Source organism: Spermophilus citellus (genome assembly GCF_964194105.1).
Source record: "Spermophilus citellus genome assembly, chromosome: 12".
In the NCBI taxonomy this organism is placed as follows: Eukaryota; Metazoa; Chordata; class Mammalia; order Rodentia; family Sciuridae; genus Spermophilus; species Spermophilus citellus.
In genome coordinates, this window is record NC_138198.1 from 12,810,289 (window position 1) to 12,833,045 (window position 22,757).

Genomic DNA, 22,757 nt, shown 5'->3' on the forward strand with positions numbered 1-22,757 from the left:
TGGATGATGTAGGGAAAATGTTCTTATTCATGAGATAAATGCTGAAGTACTGGAGTGAAATGTCATAAAATGTTGGTAACTTCCTTTCAAATGATTCAGAGAAGTAAGTACTTACAGAGAAAGAAATGCAAAGGTAATAAGACGTTGACAACTGGTAATGTACAGAAAGGAAAAACAGACAGCCACTCAACTACCCTCTTATCATTTTCTGTGGGTGAGGGCAAATAAGAGGAAGAAGAAGTGGGAAAAAAACAGACATTGCTCATCAATTTGTATCTGGTGAAAAATAAGAGTTTAAAGAAAAACAAGGCTTAAATTTAATGTTAATATCCAATGAGATCAAGAGTAATTTTTAAATGTCCAATTTATGAAAAATCATCAAGACCAGAACATACCTGACTAGGATCCCTTGAAGGCAACTTGAAATCCTTTTCTGGAGATTCCTGTCCTCCTAGATCTTCATATATCATTCCTGGAATTGCCAGCTGTTCAAAGTAAGCCTCCAAATGATCATCATAAAACTCTTCATCATTAATGTCATCATCTGTTGATAAAATGGAGCAAAATACAATGTACTTTAGAGTAGGAACTGAACTATACATAATTTTAACCAAAAGGCTATAAAACAAGTGGATGGTATGATTTTATTTTCACATTTGACATGAGAAAACTTATAATTCAGTCATTTATTAAGTCACTTATGAACACTTTTTAAATACAATATTTAACCTCCTTGAGAGAAAAGGATAAAAACAGATCCTGGCATATCACAGAAAGTTAGGTAGGATATGATACATGTGGCATCACAAACCAGTGGGAAAAGAGTGTAATATTCTGAAAACAGTGTAGTAAGTGGTCAGTACTACCAACAAAGGCTGGATAAGTCTATCACAGAAGTGAAGAAAAAGAGAGATGACACTGCAAGGGTTTTCGATGCTATGACTTAAGTTTGGCAAAGGTTAAGACAGAGAGTAACTCTCAACCACAGTAATAATATAAGGTGGCACCGCCTCTTTGTTTTATTTTACAGTACAGAAGTTTAAATTTAGGGATGCTCTACCACTGAGCTACAACCCCAGCCTTTTTATTTTTATTTATTTATCTTTTTAATATTTATTTTTTAGTTGTAGTTGCCAATACCTTTATTTTATTTATTTTATTTTTATGTAGTGCTGAGGCTCATACCCAGGGCCTTGCACATGCTAGGCAAGCGCTCTACTGCTGAGCCACAACCCCAGCCCCTTTATTTTATTTTTTTATCTGGAGACAGGATCTCACCAAGTTGCCCAGGCTGAGCCTTCTGCTTCAGCCTCCCAGGTCACTGGGATTACAATGTGTACCACCACACCTGGCTTTGACTTAGTAATTTCATTACCTTTGACTTAGCAATTTCCCCTCTAAGCAGGCAGACTACTAAAAACAACGAAAGATCTGATAAATTCATATCATTAAGTCCTTATCCACAATTCTATTTTAACTCGTTTTACAGTGATCTTTGCCCTGAACTGTGCAATGTGTTTTTCCCACTCAGCTCACGGGCTTGCCTTTAGGCCCAATGCAGCCTCCTATGGGTGCTGTAAACCTGCCACACAAAGTCACTGCCTAGTTCCCACTCGTGCCCTGTGTGTTGCAGGGCAGAGCCTTGGCTAAAGCGGATGCTCCTTCCTGAAACACACTTCTCCGCCAAGGCCTCACCTGGGCCCATCTTTTTGCAGGGAGCTTCCTTGGTCAGAATTAACTCATCATCCCTAGGGTTCCCAAGCACATCTTCATAGTGTAGAAGGAGACCTCACACAATCTGAAGTGTGGCTGTGCTGCTCTTTCCTGCACTTGGCTGAGGTCTCTTAGAGAGCTAAGGCTAAATATTTTATTGTTCTCCATTTTCTTAACACAGTGTTTCACAATAAGTACCACCTTTAGGTAGATACTTTGTACCCTGATGTTGTTAAACTAAAGTATTAGGATAGATCATAAAAATTTTTTTAAATCCTATCACTCAGTGGAAGTGCTGCTGGATAGGAGAAAAAGAGAAAGGCAAAAATTCCCCAAATTGGGCATAATAATGATTGCAACAGTGGCATGGCAAGGTAAGGACTAGGAAAACAAAAGTTACTTCATCAGTACCAGAAGAATCTTCCAAACTTGTCAGTGACATAAGTTTCTCATTTTCTAGTAAGATATGGCTGAAGTCACTGTTTGGAGTCCTGTATTCAAATTGTTTTCCAGCATCAGGCACAACAATCTAAAAGAAAGAATAAGGTGTGTAATGGAGAAGCACATTGCTTTAAAGAGCACAGTATAAGTCTACAAAAGGGATCAAGTATTTCCTCAATCTATAATGTGCTCAGTATCTGAAATCAAAATTTAGTCAAAGAAATGAAAACTGTTTTACATGTATTGCATGCCCTCACTCCATTCCCCACCTCCCACCAACGGTTCAGAAAGACACTCTTAAAACTTAAGGCATCTACCATATTGCTTCTACATGCTTAGAGAACCCACTAAGAAAATCACTACAGAAATGCACAACTAAACCCTGAGCAGTGCGAGGCTTGCTTCATTGATGAAGGTAACAGAAAGTTGGACACGTAACCCTCACTGAAGTGACTGATCTCTGCTCCTCAACACAGGAACCACATAACCCTGAAGGTACACAGCAATTTACTACTCTAGGCCCAGAATGAAAATGTAACATTTCCCTCTAAGATTCGATTTTATTTCACACTATAATAGATAGCTACATAGATTGCAAAATATATAATTTTTTATTATAAAAACATGAGATCTTAATGTAATTTTACAGAAAACAGTACAAACAAGTCATATAAATACCGAAGGCACTGCATAGTACCAGTGTTACCCTTGAACTTTCTTATTACTTGAGCTAAACTCCCATTTTTGCGGAAGCTGGATCAACTGTAGTTATGCTGTACTATCAGAAGGGTCCCTAGAGGTTAGAAGGGTAGTTAATCTTAACTAACACACTTATGAAACATGCCTTTTGCTCCCCCATGACACTCCAGAAATCAATAACACATAAAAACTTACCTTGTCTTCCTGATTATTAATCCATGATTGTAAATGAAAATCAACAGATGAGTCTGTTAAGAAAACAAAGACCAAAACTGAGAGCACAAACTATTTTATCAACCAAATATCCATACACCTAAAAACAGCAAGTTAATGAACTCAAAGTTTTTATCATGAAATAGAAGCTCTTTCAAACATGGCACAGGAATCCATCATTGGTCAAATTCTTAAGTTTGGGTGGAGAATCATAGAGGCATTCACATGCCACAGAACTTGAGTATTAATCTCAAAACTGCAACATGAACTTCTTCCTGTGGGTAGGTAGGAGAGATGACAAAGAACCAGCCAAGTGCATAAGTCCAACCAGAGGGGCAAACTACATGTGACAGGCATTGCTTACTCCAAGTATGCACATCAGAGCTGTAATGAGTGCACCGTGACACAGTCATCTTCCTCACACCCCACTCAAGCAACACAACTGCCATACTAGATGAAGAACTGTCAGCTGTGTTAACAGCACTGTGGTCACATAAAAAAATAAACATACACTAAAATATATAGAAATGAAATGACATCTGGAATTTTGGAGAAAAGGGAGGGAGCTGGAGGTGTATCTCAGAAGTGAAGCCCTTGTTCACTATACATGAGGCCCTAAGTTTAAGTTTGACTCAGGAGAGAAACTGAAGAGAAATGAATCAAGATTGACAAAATTTTATTTCAAATGAAACTTAGTTATATGGGAGGGCTTTTAAAATATATAATCTACATATTATAAAATTCACCCTCCTACTGCCTACAATTCAGTGGTTCTGGTATATTCACAAGACTGTACAGCCATCATCACTTTAACATTCCAGAATATTTTTTTCATTCCAAAAACACTAAACCTATTAACAATCTCTCTCCCTCCATTCCTCTCTCTCCCAGGCCCAGATGACCATAAATCAATTTTCTATCTCTATGGAAGTGCCTATGGATAAATAGAAACATGTATTTTGTGGCCTTTTGTGTCTGATATTTTCAAGGTTCATCTATATTATAGCACATACCAGTATTTTGCTCCTTTTTATGAATTAGTAATACTCCATCATGTGAACTTAATACATTGAGTTTACCCTTTTACCACTCATAGATACTTGACAGTTTCTACTTTTAGTCTATTGTGAATAATACTGCTATGAACATTCATGCACAAGTTTTTGTGTGGGCATGTTTTTCCTTCTCTTGAGTGTGTGTGTAGAGTGGAAGTGCTGGGTAATGTGGTGTAATGTTTTAAGAAACTACCAAACTGTTTGCCACAGTGGCTGCACCATTTCCCATTTCCACCAGCAATACAGGAGGCTTCAATATCTCCACACCTTCACCAACGCTTGCTGGTTCCAGTCTTGGTTCACATGTGAACTGGCACTGTGATTGCTGAACTACATTTTCCTCATGATAACGACATTAAGTATCTTTTCAGGTGTTACTGACCATTTGGAGAACTACTATAGAGAAATGTCTTTTCAAATCCTTTACCCTTTTGTCTTTTTAATGTTGAATTATTGGAGTTCTTCAGATATTCTGAATACTACTTCCTTTCAACATATTTGATTCACAAATATTTTCTCCCATTCGTTTTTTTTTTTACTTTCTTGATAAATGTCTTTTGAAGCCTTAATTTTAAATTTTGATGAAGTCTAATTTATTTATTTCTTTTATTGCCTATTATTCCACTTTAATACTATTTGCCATTCTTCATTACGAAAAACACAAATGAGGCTGGGTGTGGTGGCACACACCTTTAATCCCAGTGGCTCAGGAAGCGGAGGCAGGAGGATTGCAAGTACAAAGCCCGCCTCAGCAAAAGCAAGGCACTAACCAACTCAGTGAGACCCTGTCTCTAAATAAAATACAAAAAAAAAAAAAAAAAGGGTGGTGGAGCTGGAGATGGGGCTCGGTGGTTGAGTGCCCCAGAGTTCAATCCTGGTACCCACCCCCACAAAAAAATTAAAAAATAAAAAAGAAAGAAAAATACAAACGTCCATTAAAATTTTTTACTAAAACACATGAATGTGCATTCATTCATCAATTTTTTTTAAGTATTTATTGTTTAGTTGTAGTTGGACATATTGCCTTTATTTTATTTATTTCTATGAGGTGCTGAGGAGTGAACCCAGTGCCTCACGCATGGTAGGCGAGCGCTCTACCACTGATCCACAAACCCCAGCCCTCATTCATCAATCTTAACTGATCAACCAAGGTCTTTGGGTATTGAACTACAGTTTAGAATCACATGTATTGCTATATGACCCAAAAGCATGCAATTTTCCATTTCCAGTTTTGAAAAATAAAGAAAGAAAATGTAGTTGGGTGCAGTGCTGCACACCTGAAATACCAGCAGCTCAGGAGGCTGAGGCAGGAGGACCGAGAGTTTAAAGCCAGCCTTAGCAACAGCGAGGCCCTAAGCAACTCAGTGAGACCCTGTCTCTAAATAAAATACAAAATACGGCTGAGGATGTGGCTCAATGGTTGAGTGCCCCTGAGTTCAATCCCTGGTACCCCCCCCCCCACAAAAAATTTTAAAATGCAGAATACATAAAAGAAATCAGAAGTCTGGAGACATAGCTCAGCACAGACCCTGGGTTCAATGGGGGTACAGTGGCAAAGCAGAACAAGATAAAAACCTGTAACTCTTTTTCCTAACAATTTTCCCCACATTCTTATAGTTTCCCCCCAATATCTAAGTTGGTAACATTCCCCTCACTCCTTGAACTAGGACTAAACACAGGAGTGCTCTAAACTGAGCTACATCCTTAATCCTTGATAATTTTTATCTTGAGACAGGGTCTCACTAAGTCACTGAGGCTGTTGTCTTCCTGCCTCACCTTCCCAAACTGCTGGGTGTGTTCCACCATGGCCAGCTGGTAGCAATTTTTTAAATGACTCACTTTTTAGTCTTTCCAAAGTATTCACCTTGATTTTCCTGGAAACAATAATTTCTTTTAGAGTTCATATTTCACCAGTTACATAAAAATAAGTTTAAGAACAAAAATGACTTGATGAGAGCAATTAATTGTTGGGACAAAAAGAGATATGGTAGAAACAGGCTCCTTGTCTTGAACATAAAGCATATTGTGGTCATCTGACAGCAAAGGAAAGGAGGTTTCAGCTTAATCAGTGAAGACAGTTATGAGATCAGTGAAGAGGCCATTCCCTATGAAAGTACTATAAATATTAGACTATTAAGAATATAACAAACCAAAACATTTTCAGTTTTTCACACAATAGCATAAGATAAATACCAGTCCAAAGAAAGGGAAATGAAAAAAGAAATTAAATGGTCTGCATTAAGAAATAACTTCTAATACTTCAGGACCTTGTACTTGCTCCAGTGGTGAAACCCGGTCCAAAAAATCCTGACCCTGAGAGGAAGCTGAAACTTTGGCCTCTTCCTCTTGTGCTCTTGGCATAGCAGTGTGAAAAGCTGACTGTTCCATGAGAGCATTGGACAAACGTGGACTTTCCATGTAGTTCTTTTTCCTAGAGATAGAACTTTTATTAGAGAACAGAATAAAGACAAAAATGTTAGTCACCTTGGGTAAATCTCTAAAATGTGTATTTACCAGTTACATATTTCACCTTTCAAAAAGAAAAAAAAAATAGATACAGACAATGAAAAGAAACATCTCTAAGTACGACTAGAACATGCAACTGGTAATACTGTTGTTGCTCGAGGAACTGAATCAACAGACTGGGTCCAGAAACCAGTCTACCAAAACCAAGGGAGACATGGTACTGCTACTCTGTCTCTCAAGGGATAAAATTATATTTTTCTTCTTTCGTACACTAAATATTCCTGAAACTATTATGTCCAGAAAAACCTCAGCTTTCTAAAAATAAGAAAGGTTTAAAGAATACTGGTATAACTGCCAAAAGAGCTAAATCTCTGAATTAATAAAGATTTTAGAATTCTCCTTTTATCCGCACCTACTGTCAGCCCTAACTTTCTACTTACCACTGCTTTTTTATATGTAAATGAAAATATTTTTCCTTAAGGACAATTTTCCTCTGAATCCAATAAAAGACCTCGGTTCTGTAGCAGCTTACCAAAGCCAAACGGAAATGAAACTATAGGAAAAAGCCTCTTAGTGCAATAAATTCACCAACTGACAGAGATACCTAGAGCCAGAGTTAAATTCAGTCCTGAAGGATGAAGAGAAAAATGATCTTTCCATATTCACCTAACCTCCATGGCAGAAGCAATTCTGCAATCTTAACTACAATTTATTTCCCAGTCTTTTCTGGGGCTACAGTAAAGGCCAATAGCTTAAGCCAAAAGTACACTCACAAGTAGGTACAGGAAAATGTCACCCTCAGTAAAAGTGGGCAAGGGCAGGCAGAAAGAGTATCTATGGACAGAAAGCCATTTGTCAGAGGACAGAAAGAAAAGGGGGAAAGATAGTGACATGAATAAATAAGAAACAAGTCGAGACATTCAGGTTAACTTCCATGTGTTAGAGTCCTCCCTTGAGAAAAGCATACAGTATGACCAAGAGACCATCAGAACTTTAGGTTAATAGAGAGAGTGAAGGATGGGGCATTCTAAACTCACCAACACCCCTTAAAACAAATCCTTCCCCAAACTACAGCCATCCTTTGTTTTCATTAGCCCATGAAAACTTTTCAGAATAAGTCATGAGCTTCAAGTCAAAGAAGCAAAAGCAACTTCCAGGAGTCCAATGAATAATGATAAGGAAATCTATAAAAGTTAAAGCAATCTGCATGAGATTCACCTCCTGTCCTAAGCCAGGCGTACCCTAGGTTCTAGAACCTGAAAGGTAGATGGGATGTGCAGGAGAAAAGAAACCACAATGAGAACTATAATAAAAGGGCCCAGAAGCACAGGAAAAAACAAACCTGCCAGTGAGAACCGCAGAAATGTTTCATTACTACAGCTGGAATGAAGAAGGGCAGGAGAAAGTCTACCAGGCAAGCCAAACAAGCAAAATGGCTTTGTAAACATGACACAGAACACCAGGCAAGGGGGCAGTGCAAGGACTCCCCAGTTGACAAGGATATAAATGCCTGTGGGGACAAAGAAATGCAGAATATGGTTTAAACACTTGGCTTAAGTTTAAGACTCCCAATCTTCGAATTCATGTGAAAGTCTAAAGGATATGAGACCTACCCATAGCTGCCAAAGATGCTGAACAGTTTAGATGTGGTGTCCCCCAAGAGCTCACTTGTGAGATAATGCCAGGAGGTCTGGAGGAGAAAAGATTGGGTCATAACCTTAACACAATCAGTGAATTGACCCCCTGATAGGATTAACTAGATAGGGGCCAGAGGCAGGTGGGGTGTGTCTGCAGTGTTAGACACGCAAAGAAAAGACCACTGACTCCAATTAAAATCAAATTAAAGCAAGCTTATTATTTCAACCGGCTGGGCTGCCTCTCCCAACAAAAACCAAGGGAGCCAAAGACAGCTTTCTTGCAGCTCAGCTTTATAACCCAGAAAGTTACACAAAGGAAGGCTACAGATAATAAAACTCTGACGAGCATAATACAAAGACTAGTTTATATTTTTGCTGGCCCCAACATCAGAATTTATGAAGGTCATTAGAGCTTCAGAGAGGGCTGTTATCTAGTCAGGGAAAGCCAGGCATGGGTGAGTTCAAGGCACGGGCAGGCATTCCAAGCAGTTTAGAATTTGCAGTAATTTATTATAGTAAAGCTGAAATTAGCTTTTTATGTCTCTGTGGCAAGATGGCTCCCAATTTTAAGAGGGAATCAGACTGTTTATCATGGAGGAGGTGAGAATTAGGGGCACAGCAAGGGGTATAAATTCTGTATCTCGAGTTCAAAGTGGCTCTCTCTCTCTCTCTCTCTCTCTCTCTCTCTCTCTCTCTTTCTGGTTTCTGATCATCATGTGAGCTGGTTCCCTTTTTACCACTCTCTTCTGCCATGATATACTGCCTCATCTCAAGGCCCAAGGAATGGAGCCTGCTGTCTATGGATTGAGACCGCTGAAACTGTAAGCCTGTAAATAAACCTTTCCTCCTCTACAGTTGTTCTCGTCCCGCTCCTTTCATCACAGCAGCACAAAAGCTGACTGAAACAAAAATTGGTACCAGGAATGGGGTCATTGCTGTGACTAACCTGACCATGCGGTTCATAAGCATTTTGAGCTTTCTGGAATTGGTGGAAGGAATTCTAAGATGTTTAGCAGTGCAAGCTGGAAATGCTTTAGGTTGTTACAAGCCATGCTTAATGGCTGATTCTGGTGGGAGCTCAGAAGACCGGAATGCCAATAGAACTCTGGACAGTGAAATCAGGGCTCAAGATGGTTTAGAGGAAAAGGAGAACACTCTTCTTAACTGGACTAGAGGCCACTCATGTTATGTTCTGAGTGAGAAACTGTCTCCATTTTGCCCATGTCCTGAGACTTTCTGTGAGGCTGACTTTAAAAGCAATGGACTTCTTAATATGGCAGAAAAATTTCTAGGCAGCATAGCATTCAAGTGGCATGGAAATTGCTGGTGACTTTTAGCCAGATTTATTGTGAAATTCAGGAGCAGAAAGCAGAGCATACTGGGAAAACCTGAACTTGAAAGGCAGGAGTAAAACTGAGGCTAAGGAATTTATAGTTGTTAAAGTAACAATACTAAGCAAATGCTAAAGACTCTACCTAGAGACAAAGAGAAAAATGGTTTGAGGGCATCTCAGGAGCTGAAAAGACCACACCCATCTCAGGCTCAATGCAGTTAAAGTAAAAATTCTCTTGAAATGACCAGTGGGGCATCCTTCCTATACTAGAGGAAGGTTTTCCAAAATACTTTGTCACCCAGACCCTCAGAGACTACTGCAGCCAAGGAACCTGGAGGCTTTAATCCTATTTGAGATGATGGCAGACCTTTGTGTAAACCATAAGGTGCTGGTTCTGCAGAAATGCAGGATGCTGGAGTTAGGGGTCATGGAGGCTTCCAAAGGAAGGCCTGGGAGGCCAGGCAAAGCACAGCAGGATCAGAATAAGAAGGCGAAGTGTGGAGATATGAGGGGGAAGATGAAGCTGCTGTGAAGCCCCTCAAGATTAAGAAATTCCAGTTACATGGGACATCATTCTAGGGAAACTGCAAGAATTAAGCAAAGACAAGCCAACAGAAAGGCCGCTTAGGCTGGAACCAACAAGGCCAAGAGGGCAGATCCACACAAGCCCTTTGGAGAGAACATCACGATGTTATACATTTAAGATGACAGACAAAGAACTATAGGACTTGTTTGCCCAGCCAGATTTCAGTCCTGCTTTGGTTCTGAAGCCAAAATTAGACAGGCAGTCAGTATAGATAGGTAAATAAAGTTGGGTAAGATCAAGGAGACCAATTTTGAGTTAATCTCCAAGGCAAGTTGGAGACTGTCCCCTGAGGGATTGAAAAGTTAATTCCTTCAGAGCCCTTCCTCCACCCTTATCAAGAACCTGCCCCTGCTACAACCTGTTGCCAAGGTAACCTGTCCTAAGAATTGCCTCCCTAAGGTTGCTAATGCGTCCTGAGGCCCATCCCACCAAGCATTCCTGGGCCTAGTCATGGAGACAGGACCCAGGAAGGAGAAAGACAAGGAGGAAAGACAGGAGAACAAAGGAAGCCTAGGACATATAAAAAGGGCAGAACACCTCCCTTCTGGGGATACCAGGTTACGAGCTATGGGCCCCCTTCTCCTTCGCAGGAGGGGAGAAATCTATGTTAACCTTTTAAAATAAACCCTGCTTTGTATGTTTGCCTGGGTGTGCTTCTCTAATGTTCAAATTTCAACGTGGGGAAGCAGGACTTGTCACCATAAGGCGGTATCAGTTCCATCCCTTCTTTTTATGCTTCTATATCTTGAATATTCATAACTCATTTTAATTTTTACAGGAACTTATGATGCAGGCTTGCCCTGAGCCTCAGGAAATTTTGAACATGAACTTTTGGGTACTCCTGAAAATTTTGAGACTATGGGAACTTTTAGAAATGGACTAAACATAGGGCTGGTGTATGGAGTGAATAGTAGTTAAATAAGTATTAGGTATTGTATGGAGTGAATATTAACTTTAGGTAAACATGTTTTGATGTTGTGCTACAAGTGTGCAGCATGTTAGGTATAGATAATATTAACTTTAGGTAAACATGTTTTGATGTTGTGCTACAAGTGTGCAGTGTGTTAGGTATAGATAAGATAGTGATGAGTGCGAAGTGTGTTAGGTATGGATAAGGTAGTGAAAAACAAATGATGTAAGGGAAAAACCCCAATAAGATGTAAACAAACTAGGCTTAGTATAAATATAAGGCACGGAGGACAGGCAGCACCTCTCAGGTTAGGCACTGACACCAGCCGCCTGATTGGTCCGTCCGGTCTCTGCTCCGCTGCTGCTGTGTGAGGACTGCTGTGAGAATAAATGAAGCATTGGAAAGACATCTCCGTGAGTCGGTGTGGTGTGTTCGTGTCGCCGGGGATTCTGGTCCGGGTAGGACACGGCCGGGGACTCGCCTGCGGCTGACCTCCGAGACCAAGGCCCGCTCCAGCTTCGGGAGCTGCTCGCGACAGTTGGGGATAGAGCTCAGTGGGCAGAGTGCTTGCCTTGCATGCACAAGGCCCTGAGTTCAATCCCCAATCCCCTGCACCATTAAAAAAAAAAAAGAAAAAGAAAAAAAGAAAAAGGAAAGAAAGAAAGAAAAGAAAAGAAAAGGACTAAACATATTTTGTATTTTGAGATGGTCAAGAGATTTTGGGGGCCAGGGTGGAATGTTATGGTTTGAATACAAGGTGTACTCCAAGAGCTCACATCATTTCTCAGATCATAGCCTTAATATAATTGGTGGATTAATTCCTGATGTGATTAACTGGGTAAGGGCCAGAGGCAGGTGAGGTGTGGCTGGAGGAAGTGGTTCTTTGGGGGCATACCTTTGGGATATATATTTTGTATCTGAAGAGCAGAGTCTCTGCTTCCTGATCATCATGTGAGCTGATTCCTTCTCGCCCTCTCTTCCACCATGATGTCCTGCTCACTTCAAGCCCTGAGGAATGGCACCTTCTGTCTATGGATTTAGGGGGTCATGGAGGCTATGAAACCCAGAGTTTTTAAATAAACCTTTCCTCCTCTGTAGTTGTTCTGGTTGGATCCTTTTACTGCAGTGGCAAAAAGGCTAATAACTAAAACAAATACCCACACTCACAGCCCAGAAGATAGCCACAAAATAGACACAAGGAAAACAAGAACAGTTCAAGAGATGAAAGAGAACAAACTAAATAACATGACATAAGGAATAATGTATAGTATTTTGAAAATTTTCTAATTAGAATCCTCGAAAATATTCAAGTAGCCATTTACATCCACACACACAGTGGCCTTTAAAATATTAAGAGACAAATAAGCTCTCAAAATTATGATTGCCAAGTGATTCACTAAAGAGAAACAAAGAGGAGAAATTTATCTAGAATATTGTCTTTTTTCACCAAAAACAGAAAAAATAGAAGAAAAAAATGGAAAAAGATTAACCCAGGAAATTCAAACCTCTCTTTCAGAAAAAGAAAGAAAATGGAATCAACTGCTGAAGAAATAACAATTATCTAGAAGAAAAACACAAATCTCCACACTGATCCCAAATAGAAAATACCTCCACCTACAAGGGACCCAAAAGATTCTAAGTTTCTAGAGGAAAAAAATTATTCAAATGCAAAAAAAAGTAATAATACAGCCTCAGGCCTCAGTCCAGGGATGGTGGCAGGCCTATATAATCCCAGCAACTTGAGAGACTGAGACAGAAGGACCAAAAGTTCAAGGCTAGCCTCAGCAATTTAGGGAGGCCCTAAACAGCTTAGTGAGACTCTGTCTCAAAAAATAATAAGGGTTGGGGATATAGCTCAGTGTTAAAGTGATCCTGTGTTAAATTTCCAGTACACACTCAAAAAATAAAATTAAAAATAAAAAAGAAATGGCATCAGGCTTCTCTAATATGTCTTCAAAATTTTGTTAAGCTTATTTTCATCTTCTGCCATGATGTCCCGTCCCACCTAGAGTCTGTTAAAGCATTTAATCCAGAGTTAGAATAAAGACATTGTAAAACATATAAATCTGCGTGCACACCCTCCAAGAGTCAAAGAAGCTGTCCCTTATAAGACCATGCCTCTCCAGTTGTCAATTCTCCATTAGTGGCCAAAGGAAGCCCTTGCACCCGGGTCTTCAGATCATTCAAGAGTGAAGGGACAGCCTCAAACACTAATCTCTTCCCTGATGGAGTCAGTGAGAGAGGCCACACACTGCATCCAAGATTACCCTCACCATGCCTCCTGTCCATCAGCAAGATACTCTCTAGACCTCCTGATTCCCATCAAGAATCAGGTTAATCCAAGATCCACCCCACCCCTCCTGTCACTGTCTCCCTACCAACATCAGTGGAAGAGGGAGTCTATGATGTCGTTCACTGATCCATTTCAGTTCCTACAACAAGCCCAGGACCCATCACTGCCGGCATCCTAGGCCCCATAAAACTGTACATCTCCCTTTCCTCTCCATCAAACAGAACCCTTCCACTGTGCCTTCTGGACCAGCAAGGTCTGTTATTTCGGAGTCTCTTCCTCACATTCCTTGGCTTTACTGCCTTAATGGAAGCAGGGATATCCCAGGAGGTCAGTGCTTTCCCTGAGCTCTGTCCAAAGGGCCACTGTTCCTCCTGCAACCCTGGCATCACTGGGCATGGAGACGGAATGCATGTGCCTTCCTTGCCCCTCATTACCACCTCCAGGTAACTCTCCCAGAGCCTCACAGCTTTGAGTCCCCTGCCACTCCTCATGTCACCTGCCTCTAGTACCAAAACTCTATAATCCTCTGACCCACCTGTACCTCCAACCCTTCCCCACCACCACCACAAGCCATGTTTCCTCACCCTCTGCTACGGACTCCTCCTCCCTAACCTGAATCCCATGGCCATCACACATCCTCAGCTCTCCTCTCCCATCGCCTTCATCAAACCACAGCTTGGTTAAATCAACTCTCACCTACTCCTCACCTGCACCTCTGCAGCTCAATGTGCAATCACACTGGTGTCACGCTATATTCCCGACATAAGCCCTCAAATGAGCCCTCAATGCTGTCCAACTCTTTTCTTTACTACCATAGGATTATTTACTTCTTTTTTTCTTTTTCCAAACCACCAACTGCTCTTTTTCTACCCTCACTCCGACTTGATGACCACATTTCCTACTTCACTGGGCCAGCTTTTAACCTGAGGCTCTGAAGAGGGAATGCAGATTCCTACCACCAGGTGCACCAGAGAGCACATAGGAGCTGTCCATGGTCCAGCCATCTAAAGCTGCTCCCTCCGGGGCATTCCAGACACAGCTGTGGCTCATTTACTCTTTCTACATAATGAAATTTTACCTTTCCTGGAGATCATTCGTATTATCATGCAAACATGCAGTAATGTCTCCTGCCTCAAAAAAGGCAAAAGGTCTCCTGACCCACTACATCCAACAGCCACCACAGACCCATTTTTCTCCTCCTTTGCAGGAAGATGCCATGTGCTGTCCTTGGCCTCTAAATCAACCTTCCATTCTCTTAAACTCATGCTCAGCAGGCTACTGTGCCTCTCTCTATGTCCATCAAACTGCTTGTGAAGGTTACTGATGGCCTAACCTATGATAATCCTGGTGGGTGATTCTTTTTTTTTCCCCCCTTTTCTGGTGGTCAATTCTTCCTCATGTTTTATTTGATAGTTTGTTGTGTTTTCAATTGCAGGGAGTTTTTTCCCTATCTTTTTTGGATTTTTATTTTTGAGATGTTGCCCAGGCTGGCCTCAAATCCTAGGCTCAAGTAATCCTCCTACCTCCACTCCTGATTAGCTGGGATTACAGGTGTGTACCACTAACCCACTATATACGTACATGTTTTTGACACAGATTTGAAGACTGTTTTCTTCCTGCCTCTGATCACTAATTCTTAGTCTTTGTCTCTCCCTCTTGTCCCCATTTTCTCAATGCTGAAGTACCTAAAGACATGCCCAGTGCATTTCTCTCTTCTCCATCTCCCCCTCTCCTTGAAAGCCAGCCTCCTTGGTGGTCTTCCTGCTCCCATCTCACCACTATGGTCTATTCCCCACACAGTAGCCAGATGAGAAACCATTTTCTTTTCAAAGGTAATTTGAATGAGACCCCTAATGGTTTCTCATTTCACTTAGGGTCAGAATCAGGGTCCTGCTCACCTGCCTTGGCCCCTGCTGCCCTGTGAACACAATGGGTGTGCTCCAACCTCAGTGTCTTCAGGTGACCCTTTGCTGAGGTCCTCTTCTTTCCCCCAGTGTCCACGGAGCGAACATTCTCCCTTGAGTTCTGGCTTGCATCTTATGTCCTCAAGGAGACCCACACTGACAATGCCTTTGGCAGTTCCAAAACCCTCCTTATCATGATTTAATTTCCTCTAGCACATTTTCCTTCTAATATACCATGAAACTGGCATATTTTTATAATTTCCATTAAACATCTGTTTTGTTCATTGGTACTTCTTAATGATAGAATAGTGCATACTAGGCAATCAATCAAAAATACACAGGGAGTAAATGAACGTACAAGGAGTTGATATCTTTAACATACAGAAAGTATTTATATATACAGGCTACCAATAGGTAATTCACAACTGACACGTAAGTAATGAATGTTGAAGTATGTTCAGTCCTGTAAATACTCAAATATGAATTTAAAACACAGAAAATCTTAAGATTATAATACCGCAACCAAGAAGTAACTTCCATTTACATTTTGATTTTATGGAATGACAGACTTTCTTCCATGCATATGGGCACATGTATAAATTATTTTTATCTCTAAAATCAAAGATTAAAAATAATAGTAACAAATGTTGGGTGGGGCTCATACAAATAGGCATTCTCATATACATCTAGTGAGCAGGTAAACTGGTACAAGCTTTCTAAACAGTAATGTGTTGATAACAATCTTTACAATGAAAACACTTTTAACTCAGCAATTTAAATCCTACAAATTTATCTTAATAATATCCTAAGTGTGCAAAATGTATGTATAAAAGTATATGTTTAAAGAAGTCCATTATAGGGCTGGGGAGGTAGCTCGGTGACAGAATACTAGAGTGCTTTCCTAGCATATGCAAGGCCTTGGATTGAAACCCCACTACTGCCAAAAGAATTCATTACTTTTAATAGTAGCAAAACTATAATTTTCTAAATGCCCACAACAGACTTGAGTACACAGTCATAAACACTATAACAGATTTATATTAATTATAATAAAAAGATGAACAAAATATATTAATTTTTAAGTTAAAAACAATAATTTAATCTTATTTTGTAAGAAATTTTTAAATACAAATATGCACAGAGAAAATAATCTTGAAGACTATAAGTGATAATGTAATCAGTGGCTATTCTCTAATTAACAGGATTACAGGAGTTTTTCTAACAGTTCTGTGTACTTTCTATTTTATTCCCAATGAATATATATTACTTTTAGAATCAGAAAAAATGTTTTCAAAAGGCCAAAAATATAATTAAAACACGTGAAAAAAACTCTTAAAGATGGTTATAATTAATCAGAGGCACAATTATACTTACATTTTTTAAAAACTTTTTTTGGTAAAGGGGATTAAACCTAGGTGTGCTTTACCACTGAGCCATATCCCCAGTCCTTTTTTTTTTGAGATGGCATCTCTTCTACATTGCCCAGACTGATCTCAAACTTGTAATCCTCCTGCCTCAACCTCCCAAGTAGCACAGGTGCATACCACGATACCCAGTTATACTTACATTTTCCATAGAGTAAGACCAACGTCTAATGTAATGAAAGGTAATAAAGATATGAACTTACTCATCATCCCGGAAGCTAAGCTGTAACCTCTCTCTTGGTGTAGCATCACTCTGGCAACTGGGAGATGATGAAGATGGAACAGAAAACCTCCCATCTACTAAGTAGGATGTCTGGATATCAGGATACCTACACAAATTTGTCAAGAATTAAATTAGATACATTTAAAATTCACCATGACACAGTGCTACATGACAGTAAAACCAACCACCACCAAAACCATAATCTTCTGTGAAAAGCACCAGAAACCTGTGGATCTGCACTGGGATATTCATCTGTATCAATAACTGAGTTGGGGGGCTGGGGATGTGGCTCAAGCGGTAGCACGCTCGCCTGTCATGCATGCGGCCCGGGTTCGATCCTCAGCACCACATACCAACAAAGATGTTGTGTCCGCCGAGAACTAAAAAATAAATATTAAAAATTCTCTCTCTCTCTCTCTCTCTCTCTCTCTCTCCCCCCTCTCTCACTCTCTCTTTAAAAAAAAATAAATAAATAACTGAGTTGGCTCCTCATTCTACAGATAGCTGTGCAATCGAGTGTGTAATCCTTACTTTCCTAAATAAATCTCTGTGCCTCAATTAAAAACAAAAACAAAAATACAGACACAGAAATCTTTTTTTATAATTATTTTTTAATTGTAGTTGGACACAATACCTTTATTTTTATTTCTTTTTATGTGGTGCTGAGGATTGAACCCAAGGCCTCGAACATGCCAGGTGAGCACTCTACCACGCTGAGCCACAACCCCAGCCCCAGTCACAGAAATCTTAATGCTACATCATGTACAACCATAAGAATGGGATTCTAATAAGTTATAGTCCATGTATGTACACTATGTCAAAATATACTCTGTCATGTATATCTAAAAAGAACACACTGGGCTGGAGATGTAGCCCAGTGGTAGAGCACTTGCCTAGCATGTGGGAGATACTAGGTTCAATCCTCGGCACCGCATAAATATAATACATTAAAAAAAATAAAAGTATTAAAATTTTTAAAAAAGAACAAATTCAAAAAAAGAATCAGATTTAAAAAAAGAAAAAAGAAATCTTAATGCTAAGTTTTTAGAGAGTTTATCTAACCCTGTTGGCTAGTTTGAGAGGAGATGAAAGAGTGGTCAGTTAAACATGGACAAGCTTTATATGTTACTAAAGATCCTACATGTAATGATACATGTCCATTCCAGCTGGCTCTGGAATGGACACCTAAACTACACTGGACCAGCAATTCACAAAATGCAATTCACAGGTGCCTTTTCAGTTTGTGTTGCAGTATTCTGCAACATGGAACAGGAAAGCAGTGAATTGAGAGAAAGAATAGCAAACAACAGAGTTTCAAAGAGAGAAGCACACAGAGAAGTGGAATGACAGAAATCCAAGTCTTAGCACTTCCTGGACCCTGACTCACATCCCTTCAGGAAAAACAGTTTTTCTGTGTATTAGTAATGTTATAGACCTGAAGAAAATATATGTTCAGATAAATCTTACCTGTTATCAGTGCTGGTTCTATTCCGAGCAAGTGTGGAAACAGCAACAGGCAAGCCGAGATTTGAAGTAAGAGTGACATTTTCCAAAATCCCACTATTACCAAGCAATGAATTTGTTAAAAAGCTTGGAAATGACTCTTCTGCTATACCTCGAAAATCATCCATCTCACTGCAACAACAAAAGCATTTTTATAAATCAAGTATTACTATAAAACTTTTTCTAATGATAAAGAGTACAAGCCCCATAAATCTTAGAAAAGTAATACCCTTAGAAAATGATGTTTTTGCAACATCGCTAAAAAGGAATACTATTCTGAGGTTGAGTAAGACTCAGAGTATCATGCTACTTTAGAGCTCAGAATATACACATCAAACATTAAACTTATCTTTTTTAACACAGTAGTGAAAATACAGGAGTTTAAAGTACCATTGGCTTGGTATGGCCAGGAACATGAATTACCACAAACTTATCTAATAAAGAAAGCAAGGATCAGGCATAATACAGACGGCATACACAGATGATTATAGGGTGTGTTTAAAAGTCTAGGGCTGGGGTTGTGGCTCAGTTGTAGAGCGCTTGCCTCATATGCTTGGGGCACTGGGTTCAATTCCTCAGCACCACATAAATAAACAAAATAAAGGTACTATTGTCCATATACAACTAAAGAAATATAAAACTAAAATTTTTTTTAAAAAAAGATTAAAAGTCTGGCAGGGCCAGGCACAATGGGAAACACCTGTAATCCCAGCAGCTCGGAAGGCTGAGGCAAGAAGATCAGGAGTTCAAAGCCAGCCTCAGCAAAGGCGAAGTGCTAAGCAACACAGTGAGACTCTGTCTCTAAATAAAATACAAAATAAGGCTGAGGATGTGGCTCAGGGGTTCAGTGCACCTGAGTTCAACCCCCATACCAAAAAAAAAAAGAAAATCTGGAAGTAGACTGAGACCTATAGCTTAGAGGGTAGAGTGCTTGTCTAGCATGTTTGAGGTCTTGGGTTCTATTCCTAGCACCACAAAGAAAAAAAGAAAAAAAAAAAGTTTGGCAATTTTATAGTCATTTTTAAATAGAATAGACAAATTCAAACAACAAAAGCAAAACTCTAGTTTCAGAAAATACTTTCTAGGTTTTTGTGTTCTGGTACTGGGGAATGAACCTAGAGCCTTGAGTGTGCTAGGCACACACACTACCACTGAACAATACCCATGCTCAGAGTATACAGTTTAAACAGCAAACCCATTCAAAGAAAAATTTTCAGTTAAATAAAGTACAACTGGAACATGAATATAGCAAAGTGACCAAGAAGTGGTAAACAAATGATCAAGTCTGGAAAACACTGACATAAAATTTATACCATCAATAGAGAATCTACAAGTTTACGTTGGCCCTTGGTTCAACTTGACCCTGATCACAATACTCAGAAGATGCTACTCAAATTCTTCTTCCAAATTTCTTCATAGCTAGTATCTTCCTTTCATCTCAACTTAAATGTCACCTTCTAAGAAAGGTTCTCCCTTATCATTAAGTCAAATGTAACCCCACAGCCTATCACATCCATTCTACACTTACCACTACTGTCTGTCTTCTTCCACTGAAACCAATGCCATCTGAGTGCAGGGGCCTGCCTATCTGTCCATCACTATTACCCAATGTCTAGAACAACACCTAGCAAACAGTAGCTACTCAATAAATATTTGTAAACTGAAAGAGGGGCAACATTCTTGGCATTTGCCTCATCTTTGACTTTAATACCTGTATATTTAGAAGGTCCATTTCTTGGGAAATTGTCTTTTTTGTTCAAATATATTTCCAGAATCTAATACACAAGCTGGGAATACAAGTTGATATTCCATGTCTACTTTATTATCAAATTATGTGCTTGATATTTTATAATTTTCCTAATCCTTTTGTCAAGTTTATAAAGTAGCCATTATCCCTACTATCAAGGAAACAAGAGAGAGAATCTAGATACTTTTCCAAGTTATAGGGTGCAAGTGAGACAGCAGGGGGATTCCCACTAAGTAAGTCTGGTCCTAGAGTGTTCTTTCCTCTATATTAATGCCACCTCCCTCATCTTCAAATCACCTTCAGCCAGGACCTCTATCCTGAGATCTAGATCCTGATTTCCAAATGGCTCTATGACAACTATACCTTATCCCTGAATGTCCCTCAGGTAATGCAAAGCCAACAAATACAAAACCAAACTAGTACCTTTCCTCCACCAACCCCTCCAGTTATCTTCAGTCTTGATGTCATCCTTATTCACTGCCTATTACCAAAACACCTAGGACCATTCTGATCTCTCCTGCTCTCAATGAGTTATCAGTTTATAATAGTTCTAATTTCAAATACATCTCTGGAGCTGAGGCCCACTGCTACATTCCCCTTGCTTGCTACTTCTTACTTCAAAATTATTGCATAAGACTCCCAAGTAGCCTGCCCAAGTCCAGTTTTATAATTACTAAGATATTCATTCATTTCTAAACATACAAACTACTTAAAATATATAGTGAGGGCTGGGATTGTGGCTCAGTGGTACAGCACTTGGCGAGCACATGTGAGGCACTGGGTCTGATTCTCAGCACCACATACAAAAATAAATAAAGTTATTTAAAAAACATACACACACACACACACACACACACACACACACACACACAGAACTCTTCAATGGTTATCTCTACATAGAAGGGGTCAGAACCAAGGAAACTTCTGTTATTACTCAAAGATCACACATGCAACAATCATTATCAAGCAAAAACCACTGTACTTGGGATCAGGAATGCAAAATTAAATATGATGGCCTCCTCAGGGAGCTGATAATTCCTGTCAAAGAATAGACAGCTAAGTGCTTCAGCAGAGATTTGCTATGGAAACACAACCCATTAAGAAATTCCTCAAGATGGGCTGGGGATGTGGCTCAAGTGGTAGCCCGCTCCCCTGGACTGCGTGCGGCCCAGGTTCGATCCTCAGCACCACATACAAACAAAGAGGTTGTGTCCACCAAAATCTAAAAAAAAATAAATATTAAAATTCTCTCTCTCTCTCTTAAAAAAAAAAAAGAAATTCCTCAAGATGTAATCTAGTACCTGTCTGTCTTGTTTCCAGAAAGATTATACTGTTCTAGACCATTCATGAACAAACCCACATTCCTAAAGCTTTCCTAGAGGGAAAAATTCCCTAACTTCCCTCTGCATTGCATTATTCACACTTCCTCCACCATTTAAAGTGAACACACTGATATCTTTTCCTCTGCAATATTTGAAACAAAGTAGCCATCTTCACCATTTCACATATGGCTTTACTAGCATTAAATCAGTTTAATAATATTTCTGGATACATAAAAGGTCATTTTCTGCAGTCCTTAGCTGTAGATCAACATATCCAATTGAACATGTTTAAAAGTGCATGCTGTGAGGGGCTGGAGTTGTGGCTCAGTGGTAGAGCTCTTGCCTATCACTTGTGAGGCCCTGGGTTCGATTCTCAGCACCACATATAAATAAATAAAATAAAGGTTCACTAAAAGTGCATGCTGTGGAACCCAAAACCTAGTCAAATTTCCCAACATTCATCATTTACTCTTGGCACCTTGAAGATAAAATTCAGAATTAGCTAAACATTTAATATGTTACTTTTCAAAGCTTACCTCAAACTTCGCCAGTAATACTGAAATCTGGAGAAAAAGTTGATTTTCCAGCAGATAAAACTCCAGTAGAATGACTTCAAAGTGGTAACCACAGATGGAAACACTGTCATATACACAGCTGTCCTCCAAACGACAGCATGGAGAGGAACCTCATGCTTTACTAAACAACGTCTGAAACGAAGAGCAACGCAAAAACACATTGATATTAAACATTATCTAATTCAACGTTCTGTTCCTAAGAAAATCATAGGTAAGAAATGGAAGGTTTTAGGAATGAAGGTGAACACAGAAGCCTAAGGGAGTGACTGAGTGATTGGGTATACCAACAGAACCCTCGACGTGAACGACGTTACCACCAGGTCAGTTTAGACAGAAAGAAGCCAGAACCGCCACCACAATGCCCACGAAGGCAGAGGCCCTGCAGGCAACTCCAGAACAAGGCGTCTGTCCCTCCGCAGCTACCAGACACCAAACGAGCGGTGGGGGAAGCAAGGGCGCCACCCACCAGAAGCCTACCTCAAGGCCCAGAATCCCGCTTGCCCTCCCGAAGTGGCCTCGCAGGGCCCGAGCAGCCCGGGGGCCGCGGCCCGCCCGCCTCCGGGCCAACCGTCGCCACCCCCCAGCCCCGAATCGAGCTACCGCCCCTACTCACCCAGCCCACCCCCAAGGCTCCGGGAGCAGTCAGGGCTGCAAAGACGCCCACGGAGAGAAGGCGCGTCCGGCGGCACCGCCAGTGCGCGTGCGCATGTGCG

General features: G+C 40.1%; 1 protein-coding gene across 7 annotated transcripts in view; it reads right to left on the reverse strand.

Annotated features, from left to right (window-relative positions):
- CEP192 (centrosomal protein 192) overlaps positions 1–22,757 on the reverse strand; it is a 111,951-nt gene extending 89,194 nt beyond the window's left edge. For 4 of the 7 annotated variants that reach the window (XM_081262570.1, XM_081262569.1, XM_081262566.1 and 1 more), the window contains exons 1-8: positions 22,658–22,757; positions 22,006–22,176; positions 18,365–18,532; positions 16,878–17,003; positions 6,389–6,564; positions 3,049–3,101; positions 2,125–2,242; positions 396–544 (exon numbers count right to left, since the gene is read on the reverse strand). In XM_081262570.1, the coding sequence (XP_081118696.1) occupies positions 396–544; positions 2,125–2,242; positions 3,049–3,101; positions 6,389–6,564; positions 16,878–17,003; positions 18,365–18,532; positions 22,006–22,115 (900 nt within the window). In that variant the 5' untranslated portion in view covers positions 22,116–22,176; positions 22,658–22,757. Of the gene's footprint in view, positions 1–395; positions 545–2,124; positions 2,243–3,048; positions 3,102–6,388; positions 6,565–16,877; positions 17,004–18,364; positions 18,533–22,005; positions 22,177–22,521; positions 22,635–22,657 lie in introns of those variants that run through there. The other 3 variants (XM_081262572.1, XM_081262568.1, XM_081262567.1) reach the window with 2 other exon arrangements.